The sequence below is a fragment of the Heterocephalus glaber genome, unplaced genomic scaffold, assembly GCF_053883595.1.
Source record: "Heterocephalus glaber isolate CG9 unplaced genomic scaffold, H.glaber_assembly_v1.0 deba00000122, whole genome shotgun sequence".
Taxonomy (NCBI): Eukaryota; Metazoa; Chordata; class Mammalia; order Rodentia; family Bathyergidae; genus Heterocephalus; species Heterocephalus glaber.
Genome location: NW_028258138.1, coordinates 54,672,390 through 54,686,495, shown reverse-complemented (window position 1 = coordinate 54,686,495; position 14,106 = coordinate 54,672,390). Strand labels below are relative to the sequence as shown.

The window sequence follows — 14,106 nt, the reverse complement described above, 5'->3', positions numbered from 1 at the left end:
CCACATATTTAGATCCAGTCAGTCTAAAGAATGTTTAGAGGAGAGGAAAATCATACGGATCTTCTGAATTTATTGCCAACCTCATACCCACCTCCTTCCAGGGGCTGCATAAGTTTTCCACTCCTGTACCATGTGATATTGCCAACTGGGTAACTGTCTTTTGAAATGCAGTCACCCAACTGCAAAACAAAACAAAACAAAACAAAATATAATGTTTCCTTGTGTCAGTCAGAGGCTGTCAATTTGGAAGCCCCAGAATACTCAGGAAATGCAGAGTGCCTTGACCCATTTATTCTCCAACACTGACAAAGAAAGGGAGACATGTTCTCTTATACAAGTAATGTTTTTTAGATATAAAAGTACAGTTTGTCCACTTTTAAATATACAGTAGATCATCACCATTAATAAAATCACATTTATTTAACAGCATTATTAAATTTGTAACCTTAGCCAAGTAACATAATGTACTACATTAACACTGACTTTTAGTGTGGTTCACACATCATATGCAAGACTCAGTGTGAAACTGGGGTTGCCTTTCCAGTTTAACACTCTAAATAATTCAGACTACATATACTTCCCATGCTCAATAATGCCCACCACTTTCTTCAAGGGTGTTTAATATTGCATGTTTTTCAAATAATATTATTCAGTAAAATTTAATCTGATTCAAAGAACTTGATCTTCCTCACCCAAATACAGACACACAAAGGAAAATCTTTCTATTTTAATTAGTAAAAATGAGGTAATTTGACTCAATTTATGCACTTAGTTATGGAACTCCAACATGTGCCCTCCCCCTTTCAATACACCTTCCCTTAATAGGTTTGCTAATGTGATTGTTCAAATCTGATCTTCTCACACCTTTATTTCAAATTTTCAATAATTTCATTTGTCAACAGAACAAAGTTCACATTCACCATGTGCCATATAAGTCTTGTCAAGATCCAGCCTCTCTTTACCTCTCCAGATGTATGTCTTACTGCACTCCTTTGCCTTCTCAGGACCCAAGGTTTGAAAGGCTGAAAGGTGACATTCCCAGACATGCCATTTTCTTTCATATCCCATTTTTAAAAATATTGTTGGAAAGTCCTTTCTAACTTTTCTTCTTAAAGAAAAACTCATTTTTATTTATTTATTTTTTATTTTATTTTTATTTTTTTTATTTTTTGGTAACCGGGGATCGAACTCAGGTCCTTGTGCTTGCGCAGCAGGCAGCGAAACCACTGAGCTAAATCTCCAGCCCAAAAACTCATTTTTAATTGACTTCATTAAACAAATAAGAAAGACTTCTCCATTCAGAAATGACTGCAGCTTTGTTCATACCCCCATGGTCACAAGGGACACTGGACATAGTGTTCCCACTATGCCTCCTGCATGCTTTCTGATTGGCAGCAGCAACACTGCTACCTCCACAAGAACACAGTCCATTCCATTTGTTCTGGTATCTGAAGTAGGAAAAGGTACTTACCATTAGGCTAAGTAAAAGTAGTTAAGTGAAACAAGTTCTTACCTTTTGTAGCTGCTCTGTTTCGAGAAATGGCGCTTTGTTTACAATTTCAGGTTTAGACGGTTGCTCTAAAGTCAAGTAGAAAAAGATTTTATGTATACATGGAAGAAAACAAATGAGATCAGTGATTTGGTTTATATAAACATAATTCATATATTCAAAGCAGAAAAATGAACATCAGAATAAAGAACAGATTTCCTTATACAATCTGGATTTAAGAAATCGAGTGGGTTTTGCCTCTCCAAATATTTGCTTTATTATCTTTAATACTGTTTTAAGTGCCTATTAATCATTTGAGTAAAATATCCTTAATGCTTTTTGAATGTTTTACAAGCAGTGAATATGGAATTAACAGTGGAACAGAAGCTAATGTATAAACAAGATAGTGGGTACTCTCTACTTTTGATAACTTCCAATTCATTAAGTAAAGATGTTAATTCACATGAATCACCATCAGAGACTCTTGCTTGAAGTACGTATTTCCGAGTCTTAAGATGCTTACAGAATCAGAATCTCTAGGGGGAAGTGTCATCAATCTACATGATTAACAAGTTTCTAGGGGATTCTTGGGCACAATGAAGCAAGAAACTTTTTTCTAAAATAATGGTAGAGCTAGTCAAGGATGTAGAAGCCTGAATTTTCTAAATATCTCAAACTTTTATCTTTTAATTCAAGTTACATTATGAAGCTATAGGGAAATATTTGAAATTTGCAATCTGAAATGATGGACAGAAGAATATAGAAAGTTCTATAAATTCTAATAGAAGATTCAGGACTGTTAAAAATTACAGCAATTTCTTATTCAAACTAATTTTAAATTATTTTACTCTTATCTGCTAGTTTTCTATCATTGATGCATTCTGTACTTTTTGAGTAGCTCCAACTTTTTACAGAAAATTGCCTTATTGTCACTAATATTTGGACTGCACTGAACACAGTTATTCTATCTTCATGTACACAAACAAATGGGAAAAATCAGCTATTTTTCTTTTACAATCTTATTTTACTCTCTCCAATACTTTATATTTTGATTACTGAAGCAAATTAAACTAGACTGATTTTTGTATAATTATTACTCAACTTGGAATTCAGTTACTGGACATATGACATACTCAGAACATTACAGAAATCAAGGACAAAGACAAAAAAAATCTCTGAAGTAGCAAAATGGATATCAGTACACTGACAAAGATACAATCATATTTAGGTTAATATTAAGAGTTAATTTTCCCTTTGCAAGTAAGTTTTATAATTAGAACAATGAATACAATAAACCTGCCAGTGTATTGAACTCATGCACTTCAATTTAAAAGGTCTATTTACTATTAATTATAGAAATACAATTTCACTAACACAGTTTCTACAATGATGACTATCTAGTTCCCAAATACAACAACTGGAAACAAACTATAAGACAGAAAAATAGAAAAGAGTATAAATGAATATAAAGGTATAATAAAAACAATAAAAACAAGAAGTGATCCCCTCATTAACTGATTGTTAGGAAGGTGAATATAATATTATAAAAAAGTTTACCCCAAAATTCACTAAAAATAGACACCAGTTTTCAGGAAATATATGGTGTGGAGCTTAAGGCCTTTTCCATATACTGATGTTATCATTACCAAATGGAATGCTATAAAAATTAAAACTGAGTTATAGATAAAACTTTGAATTCTGTTTTGTATCCATATTTGAGAGGAAAATATCTAATATGTTTGAGAGAAGAATGCATTCAGAATATTAAAACAATAAAAATTCTTGTCACATAAGTAAGCCAAATTGGGCATTAAAATCAGTTTTTTAGTGACACCCTCTCAGAAAGCTCAAGATGCACAAGATATTACATTAATTTATTTGATCAAATGAGAATGAAAAGTAACAAGAAGAAAAGGAAAAATAATTTAAATTTCTCCCTCAGTAGTATTTTGCTAGAAAATGTGGAGAGATTTGAACCTCCCCCATTTAAGTTTAAGATCTAAACATAAAGATTTAGTGGGCAGTTTTGCCAAGTTTTACTACTTTCAACCAAAGTAAAATATGAAGACATTTGGACACATACTTCCTCTTATTAGAATGTATAGCTTGCTTTGTTTTGTAACACTGTGATGTGTTGCATCAGTGTAAACCTAATCACAAATACTTGTGTTATAGCCCTTGGTTCTTTTCACGTGGTAATGTATACTTTGTTTCTATAAGTACTTCATAGAATTCTTTTTTATTTCAATAGAACACAATTATAGCAACTCTTCAAAAAAATCTTAATGTTTTGTTCTTTTTACGTTTTTATTCATTTTTCTCTTTGGAAGAGAATCATAGTAAGCACTGTAAAAATAATGGCAATACCTCCTGCATTTAGTTGAGTTATTTTTTTCTTAAACTTTTGTTTCAAGCCCTCTATATTAACTATATATTTTGTATGTAGTTTTCTCTTATATTAGATTGTAACAATCGATGAATATTAGTTGGAGGACTATAAAAGAGGACACATACCATTTTAGCAAAATTGCATATTGATTCCAAAGTGCCTTTAAAAAACTTTATATAAATTACGTCATAATATGATTCAAGGATTCATAACCAACTATAAAATCAAGAGAAAAAGCAATGCCACAAATTTACTTGCATTATTAAAGTAATTTAGTCAACAGTACTAATTTAAAAATAAGCCAAATTTTGCTTTTTAGCATTCATGGGTAAACTCTGTAAAAATCACTCAACTAAACCATTATCACATGATATAACCATGCTTTAGTTCATTTTCTTATTCTTTGCTGACCTATTTCTACTAAGCTAGCTAGGAGCTCTATTATTATCACAAGACTGCCTGACAATATAATTCTTTATAAGGACGGAGGGAGAGAGGGAGATGGGAGAAGGAGAGCCATGGAGGGATGGAGGGAGGGAGAAAGGGAGAGAAGGACCCAGGGAGAGGGATGGGGAGAAGGAGAGGGAGAGGGAGGGGGAGAAGGAGAGAGAGAGAGAGAATGGGAATGAATGTGTATGCCTGTCGAGTGTTGGAGGAAGGACAGCCAGCCAGTATCCTTATATGCACACCTATCCTTATGTGTATGCATCTGTAGCAATGGTAAGACACAAATTCTTTCTTTTTTGAAAAATTATTTCTTTCTTAAGCAGATTACAAGTTTTTCACTAAAAACCTTTGAAGTCTTATCACAAATAATTAAAAGCTAAGCTATATTTACTGCCTAGTACAATTTGAAACATTTCACAAACAGCAGCCTTACTTTTCCTTCTACTTTTTCTGTTTTATATCAGCAAGGAGAAATTATACAGATGATTACTTTGCTGGAGAAGAAGGAAACTGTAGTAAGGAGATGGAGATTGATCAAGAATAAATATAGATCATCTAAATTAGATGATTTCATTTTGCTCTAAAACACATACTGTTGCTAATAAACACTATGAACATCAGTCTTCAAAAAAACTAGAAATCAATAGCTCACTAACTTACTTATGGTTTTTTGATACCTAGTTATCTCAAAGCCAGGTGAAGATGTTGTGACGAATGCAAAACTGCTTTATATCTCCCAGAGTGTCCTAGTGCCACTTTCAAAAATCACACCCAAGAGAACTTAGTTTGACATAGGAGTGGAGCAAAAAAAGGTAAATGCACTGGTTAAACTGACTCAAAGTGATTCTCTCAGTCCTTGGTAACAATCCACCCTGAAAAGCATGAGGTATTTTAAGTAAATACTTGTGTCCTTGGAATAATGCTGTATTTTTCTCATTAGATAGGGAATTATTTTTTTTTAGTTAAAGAACCAAACCAAAATATAAAGTTTATGTTTTATTAAACAGGTCATTTTCTGCTTCTTTCCTGCCTAAAATACTATTTTCAGGTTGACTTAACTTTCCTGGGATTTCTCAAATTGAAGAGAGAGTCTCAGTTCTGATAAAGCATTGAAGAGAAGTATCCAAATGAACAGTACCCAGATAAAAAGCTTTAAAGTAACTGTGTGAAACCAACATGCAGTATGAGAACCATTGGACCACCAATACATCAAATCATGTCACGGGAATAGTCTTTCTTTAATACCACAGAACACCACTGGAATAGAGGAAGCTTGCAAATTAGCATGGATCGTGGTGTTCAAATGCTTTTTCAGAGCTGCGCCACTTTTATAAATGGGTACTCACTATGTTGCCCAAGCTGGCACAATCCTCCTGCCTCCCTTTCTGGAACTAACTTTCTTTATAAACAATTTATCACAAATAATGAAAAATTTTAATACACAAATTTCTAGCTAATTGAACAAAGACAGCTTCTTACCTTCTCAAACTCTTCATTAGCTCTCTAGGAGGAACACAGAAACAGTGAAAAAAGTCCCATCTGTTCTAAAACATTCATTTTGTTGATGAGATCAGTTTGACCCCAGACTGGTGAAAGAGACTTTCCCAAAGATAGAAATTAGTAGCAGCTCTGACAAAGCAAAGTCTTCTGGTGACCAGCTCAGTAATTTTTCCATCTCACCAGTGATAACTGGTTGGGTCCCTGGGCAACCATTTGATCTCTGAGCCTTTTGCACAATCACTGGAATGAATTACTGTGAGCTTTTAAAGATCTATTCTTGCTTCTCAATGATTTTACTAATCCCATGTGTGCACTAAATGCAAACATAGTTTGATTTTGATCCCATTCAACTAAAATGAAGAAAAAAAAAGCTGATAAGGGGTGACAAGTTTATCACTTATTTGTATCTTGGCTGGCTTATGGGTTTGATTTCCTGTATAGTTTAAAACCAAACAAACAAGCCTACATTACTGGTAACATAAGCAGTCATAGCCTCTAGTTTGAAAAAAAACAATTTGACTTTGCCTTTGAGGATGACAGTGTGTGGCAGGCTGATCTGGGATTGGCTCACAAGAGCAACTCTTCATTCTGTGGTAGATGGTGCAAGTTGCTAGGTGATTCAACAGAGGGAAACAGAGGACTGACTGAAGAGCCTGGTAACTCTTAGGAGACTGCAATATATACATGCACAAAATGAAAGCCTCCCTGCCACAGCTGCTGTTTGCTTCACAAAGAGTGAAAGTAAATTCATTATTAAAAATAAATAAATAAAAAAGCGAAGCCCCTATATGATCTTATAAACACTGCAGCATAAACTATGCTGTTCATTTTATTGGATTTGGAGGGTCTCACAATTTCTAGTGTAAAATACCATTTTCAAGGGTATGTAACTTGTCTATGTAAATTCTCCCTGGCCCACCGCCTGGAATGCAAATTCTGCTTCTGTGAATCACTTTGTTTTCAACAACTTTCAAAAGAAAAGGGGGCAGGGGTACTGGCAGTATATAAGGTATGAGTTTGTTTTCAAAATCATAGGACTCCTTTGTAGTATAAAATGACTTACAAATTTTACTGAAATAGACAACTGAATTTTTTTCAGATTTATGTATGCCATTTTTTAAAAAGATTTTGAAAATGTCATAAATAATTCTTCTAAATGTAACAACCTGGATTTCTCAACTTCCATGTATACTATCTTGATATTCAATAATTTTAACACAGCATATAAGAAATCCAAGACTGATAAATTATTATATATGATTATCTCAATCTGTCTACCTACTAAGGCATATTCTTGATATCTGGCTGTATTTATGAGATCATGGCCCATAATTTTAAAAGTGGGTTTTTTCCTTTTTTAAGAAAAAGTATCTCAAGCAGTGTATCATCCATCTTTCTAATGACATGAAAGTGAAAGAAAGAAAAGAAAAAAACACATGGGTTGCTGGCAAATACAGAATGCCATTTTATCAGCTGTGCTTCATGGAAGGAGGCATGGCTGGTCTTTCTTTTGATTCATAAAATGATTAAGATGTGTGGATGATTTCTGGAAAGTGCTTTCTACGCTGAAAGGTAATCAGCTGAAACCTGTAATATGTTTTTACAAGGTTCTTCTGGAGAACAAAGGTTTCCTTTTATAGTATAAGCACTCGTTGAATCCACATCATGAACCCCAGCTTTGAAGTCTCTATAAATACTTAAGGGATAGACCTACTTAGTTGCATAGGTTCTTAAAAGAGGAACAGGAAAAATCCTTGGTTACTTGCTGTAGTTGGAGCCCTTCTGGGTTTCTTTCTCACTATTTATTTTAATAAATTTTAGGTGCTGTCAAGATATCAGAAAGCAGGTGGAAAAAGTTGGAAAGTGCAGTAATTTTTGCTTAATGAAAAAGGGTTGGCATTTTGAAATTTTTGATGCTTATTTTTCCTCCTAAAACATTATGATCTAACTGAGGTGGGACATTTTATTTGAGTTTGAAGATGAAATGCTTTAATTACAACTATTCAAGTCATTCATTTGCAAAGCTATTTCCACAGTAATAGTAACTATATATCATTATTAGGCAAGGTGACTTTGTCACAATGACTACATAATTTCAAGTGTGTCCTACAATTTTTTCTATTTTCTCTCTTTTTATTAATCCTTTCTTCTCTCCTTCCTTCCTAATTTTTTGAGCTAGAATCTAGCTATATTGTTAGAACTTATGATCCTCCCTCAGTCTCCCAGGTAGCTGGAATTACAGACATCTCCCATTGCACCTAACTTCACAATTTTCTTTCCTTCAATGCTACTGTAATTTTTCTCCTTGGGGTATCAATTACACACATTCAGAGTGTGGTGTGCTTTTTATCTCAAGAACAATTTTATAAACCAAGTGAACACTTTTAAGTCTATATCAAAAAGTACTAAAAGTCTGATTAGATATACATATATATGTTAAAATTTAAAAATTATAAAGTAAAAATTATAAATTTAATATAAATTAAAAGTTTAGATCTCTAAGATAATGTCTGTATTTCACTGTTGTAATACATCAAAATAGCATTTTGGTTCAGTTTAATATATGTATACATATGTATGCATGATTATATATGTATATGTCATGACCATGTATATATCTCAGAACATTTCTTTGCATACATCACTGAAAATTAAGAGATCATATGGTAGTTTTTATTAGTAATAATTCATATCTCAGTAAACCTTACATGACAAAACAATTGCAAACCTCCTACTTGAATTTCAGACAGTGTTTTCCTTGCTGGAAGCATGCATGACAGAACAATCTCTAGAAATTCTCTTCATAGAGATGCCTGCTCCAGAGACATTACAGAGAACTCAGTCTTCTTTCTAAAGAATACGTTCTAGTACCAGCCACTAGTTCTACTCAGAGTTAGACTGCAGACTACTTACTGAACACGTTGACTATTGTTGGTGCCTCAAACACGTTGTCCTCAGTTACTAGCATGCACACAAATCTCTTTTGATCACCGATCTTTGCATTACTGATAGACAGAGTGTAGTTTTCTGAAAGACTCAATCTGTCTTTATAGTCTGGTACATCGTCATATTGCACACTTTTCTTTGTAGAGGATCTGAAGGCAATAAATACTGGGGAGCCATCAGGCTTTTCCTAAAATTTAAAATAATAATACATTTTAAAAGCAAGCATATTCAGATGATTCAAGACTACATCCAGAATAACAAAATTTCTTTGGACACATTCTGCCCCAAATATGTGTGTTTTTGTTCAAGAACAATTTTGGTTATAAACCTATAAATCTTTGGTTCCAGAAAATGACTCTTCCCAAGAAGGAAATCCGCTATGAGCTCTTTTGTAGGTACTGTGAAAATGAAAGGACAAGGCCAGGGATTTAGTTCAGTGGCACTGCGCCTGCCTCACAAGCACAAGGTCCTGAGTTTGATCCCCAGTACCAAAAAAAAAAAAAAAAAAAGAAATGAAAGGACAATACTTGTGGATCGCAACTTCTCTTTAATCTGGAGGACAGAATTAATGACTACATGAAATAGAAAAGTGGTGGTCTTATTTTTACTATGAAATAAAGAAAAGCTAAGGACATACAAATATACAAAATGATGTTCAGGTAACCATCACAGAAAGCATACACTTGAGCTGCATATACGAGATATCCTAGCCAGTTATCTAGCGTATTTGTCACCTTAACTCACATACTTTAAATGTGCACATCTTTCAACCAGAACTGAAGTAGCTGACCTTTACACATAATAGTGTTTAATCAGTCTTCATGAAGGGACAGTATTTACCCTAGTAAAACAATCATGTCCATTAAGCAAGAGAATCAGATTAACCACTAAAACCCATGGTTTTGCTACGTGACTCATAAAACTTAATTTGAATGGCTTTCATACAAAAACTTATAATCAAAATAAAATATAATCTGGCCAGGAACATTGAAACATTTGATACATTTCTTCCTTTGGTTCAATAAAAATTCTGTTACCTAATAAGCAATTTAGTCTAAAACAGGAGGCAATCATTTCTCTATTTACCTCACAAGATCTTTGAGAAAGTAAAATGGTAAAACAAGTTAAAATGCATGGTAATTTTGAAATTGTATGGAAACTTGTATTTTAAAAAATATTGATTTTGATTGTCAAGCTTATCTTAGAGTCCAAAAGTTTTAGTTTCTTAAACATCTGAATGTATCAATATTTTCCAAAAATCTTAGTTTTACCAAAGTTTACAATACAAATCCTTCCCTTAGTTTCTTCATTATATGTTAGTCCAGTACATAGTCATTCTTGTATGCATTAAATAATGGTTTGTAATTTTTGCACACTTAATTATATGGCAGATGCTTTCTTTGATTTTCTATACAACTATTAATAGATTTAATACTAACAACATTCCTGTAAATTAGAGTTACAATATTAAAGTCATTTATAAGTTAGACAATAAAGGTGGCTTTTGGTTAGATAACTTCCCAAGGTTTCAGCTGATGAAGCTGAACCATGAGCTTAGCAGCATGGCTCCATGTGACTGCACTGCACTATTCTTGCTGATGGTTTGACATCTCCTCTGCACCAGGCAGCTTGGTGATGCTAATGAAGAGATGGAGGAAATGGGGTAGGGAGGAGTGAAAGGGGATCTGTGTTCTCCATTCTCAGGGAGTTTACAGGAGAAAACTACCTATGTGCTTCCTTTCACCTTTCCTAAACCTTCCACCTCTCTTTCAGGTGATACATTAAATTAGAGCATGCATACTATTTTTGTAAATCAAGACTGACTTTAGAGCACACAATACCTAGGATGTATCTCATCAGTTTATTCCTGGAAGTTTTCGCTTAACTAATAATTAGAAGTTTACCATTAATGATTGCTTCTGAATACTATTGTGCCAGTTCAATTTAGGTGAGAATTATTCCTTGCGTTATACTTAGAAGTCACAAAAGGTTTCAGTGACTTTGATTCAGCTGGTAAATTTTGTGGTAGACTCTGAGATTCCTGGAATTTGGGGGATATTAATAGACATCCTCATAGGACTTAACTTTCCATTTCCTTGTCTACAGAAAATTAGAAACAGTTCAAAATCATCCAGAGCAAACTGGATAACATTCTGGAGGAGGATGTACAGAGACATGATGTACTGCCTCACATCCTTCCTTCTTTTCCACACCTGACACAAGTGCAGTGTGGTGAAGATTTCACAGCCCATGGTTGTGACAGATTACTTTCTCAGGCAACTGCCACATGTCAGGAGTAAGCAAATATTTTGCTATGAGTTATTTCACTTAACCAACAACATTATGAGGAAGATATTATCTCATTTTAGAGTGAGAAAAATAGGGATTCATTCACTTATAATCCCACACAGAGTATGTGGTAGAACCTGTTGGTATGACTTCAAATCCACATTTTAAAAGCCGTGCCAAACCATGAACTGAGATCACTCTTAATCACATTTCCCACAGTATTCTGCAGGACGTTTTTTTGAGAGATGTTTGAGGAAAAAAAAGTTCGTAGCCAAATAAACCTAAGAAATGAATCAAATTATGATCTCAAAGAATTCATAATACATTTGCACATATGGAAGGTTCAGAGAAATTTAGTAAAGAAACATAGAGAAGAAACATTTCATATATTATTTGACCACCAAATCTTTTCCCTGCATAGATGCCTTTTAACATCGTAAGAAGCTGGGAAAACTTTTCTATCATTTCCAAGGAAACAGATCTACTTGAAACTTATAAACTGTCATGAGCTCCTGTAGTCCAGGATTGGCAAACTGTACCACACAGACACCTTTTGTTAATTTTGGTGATTAAACTGAAACATTTTATCAAAGTTACCTAGTCATTCCACATGAACTATCAGGATCTCTATCTTTCATCTCCTGACCTGTACCTCAATATATAAGAGAATACATTTTGCTATATGCAAAATATTCAACAATGTTAAATGTTAAATGCAACAAAGTCATTAGGCTAAGCACCAGAAACAAGCTGACAATGCTGATGACTAATTTCCAAGGAACAGCTAGCTGAGCATCCTGACTACTGATGTAACTTGCCCTTTCAGTGGCCACATCCAAAAGAGAAGGAGCAAATAGCTCCTCTACAGCACTCTGCCTCTACTCCTCTGATTGTACTTTGGAACTCTATCTTTTCCTGTGCCCCTACACTTTAGGATTAAATTTTCAGACTAACATCGTCTAAGATCTGCACGCTTATTGGATTTATTTAAAATAGCATTTGTTATGTAAGACAAGACTTTTACTGATATTCAATACATTAATTTTACCTTTTTATACTTCTATCCACCAACTCTTATAACATTGCCATTTTTAAATTTACATTTACTCATTTAACTCTATTGAAAAATTGGAGACAATTATTTACATCCCAGAAAAGACACACTTACATATTTCCATTTGCCAAACATGAGATTCTGAGGTACATCAAGTCGACAAGGCATGATAATGGTATCTCCATAGGCTGAATTTACAGTGTACCATCCAAGGCCTTTGGAGAGAATGAGAAGAGAAGAGAGATTGGATGTGATTCCCGAAGTCATAACATAGGAACATGGTGGAATTTCAGGTGGATTATTTTCTTCACTGTATTTCACAAAAATATATTTCACAGAAATATAGGATTATACAAAGACTCACATGTTTAAAATTCTCAATATTGGTTTTAAGTATATTCTGTTTCTCATTTGAAAATTTTATTAAGTTATCTTTCAGTAAAATTTTACAGAAATTATTTAAACCTGAGAACTAATACACACAATACCACAGCTCAGTTTTATTTATAGGGGGAAATAAACATGAAAATAGCTTATTTTAAAAGTGACATTAACATTATTTTTAAATTTTATCGAATGAAAATTCTTCATAAAGTGTTATTGATAGAGTGACTATAGAGTTGCATTTTGGGGGAGACAACCCAATTAAATCCACAATTTGCTGTTGGTACAGAAAATTTCCTAGTATTATTTAATTCTTTGAGAAAAATATATATGATAATAATTGAAATGTGGAAAACAATTTACATTGTACATATTCATGAAGTTAAAAAAACTCAAGTATTTACAGACACAGAAAGACATACATCACGTGTTCTCTTTCATATGAGGAAGCTAAAAGCATAATCTGAAAATAGAAAGTAATTACGTGAGGCTACAAATAAAGGGGGTGAGAAAGGAGTTCATGGAAGCTAGGTAATGAACACTAAGAGAAGATGAGAAGAATAAGTTCTAGAGTTACACAGCATAGTGGGGTGGCTGATTCACAATATTCAATTATAGATTTTCTAAAGAACAAGAAGAGAGGTAATTAAAAGTACAAAATATAAAAAAGATAAGGATATGGAAGTACAAATTATTCTTGTTTGATCAGTATATACGGTATACATGTATTGAAATATCACACTGCTCCCAATAAATGTGCACAACTGTTACTGGTTAATTAACAAAGAAGACTGCAACATTTACATTGGGAATAGTAATTGTGAAATATCTCACATATTTTAAGTGTGTTTTTTTACAAAGAGCTTTAACATTTAAAACTTTTTCAATTGAGCGTGAAAGGAGTATTTTCAACTGTGAAAGAAAAAAAAATATATATATATTAAAAATAAAAATACATTTTGTCCACCAGGTGGTGCTAACGGGCAAAACTAAGGCAATCTGCAGAGCATAAATAAAACCACCTCATGATTTCTGAAGAAACAGAACTGGGTAGATACCACTTTTAACTGTTATCCATTAATCACAGTGTATATGAAAATTTCACCCAAGGGAAAAACAACCTTAGGAAAGAAAAGAATAATAAAATAGTAAAATAACCTTAGTAAAGAAAGGAATAATACAATAGTAAAATAAAAGAATAATAAAACTCCTATTTTAAAATCTATCAATTGGGCCAGGGATTTAGCTCTGTGGTTCCATTGCTTGCCTTGCAAGCGCAAGGTCCCCAAGTTCGATCCCTGGTACCAAAAATAAATAAATAAATAAATAAATAAATAAATAAATAAATAAAACAAAATAAAATCTATCAATTGAGGCTACTTCCTCGTTTAAAAAATTTGAACAAGTGAACAAAAACATGTAAGAAGCAAAGAACACACTTTATGTTAATATGTAGTAACACTTATTTGCAAAATTTTACCATAAATTGTTAAGATACAGAATACAAATTATAAGATGTGAAGATGCATTCTCATTGATGTACTTAAAAGTCTTTACTTATACAATATCACAATGAAAAATGACTTCCATCATTTTCATTTTGTGTTC

General features: G+C 33.2%; 1 protein-coding gene across 2 annotated transcripts in view; it reads right to left on the bottom strand.

Annotated features, from left to right (window-relative positions):
* The window catches only part of Alcam (activated leukocyte cell adhesion molecule), a 183,516-nt gene that overhangs the window by 33,416 nt on the left and 135,994 nt on the right, over positions 1 to 14,106 (bottom strand). For both annotated transcript variants that reach the window (XM_087214710.1, XM_087214711.1), the window contains exons 2-5: positions 12,229 to 12,329; positions 8,739 to 8,958; positions 1,514 to 1,578; positions 92 to 179 (exon numbers count right to left, since the gene is read on the bottom strand). In XM_087214710.1, the coding sequence (XP_087070836.1) occupies positions 92 to 179; positions 1,514 to 1,578; positions 8,739 to 8,958; positions 12,229 to 12,329 (474 nt within the window). The remainder of the gene's footprint in view (positions 1 to 91; positions 180 to 1,513; positions 1,579 to 8,738; positions 8,959 to 12,228; positions 12,330 to 14,106) is intronic.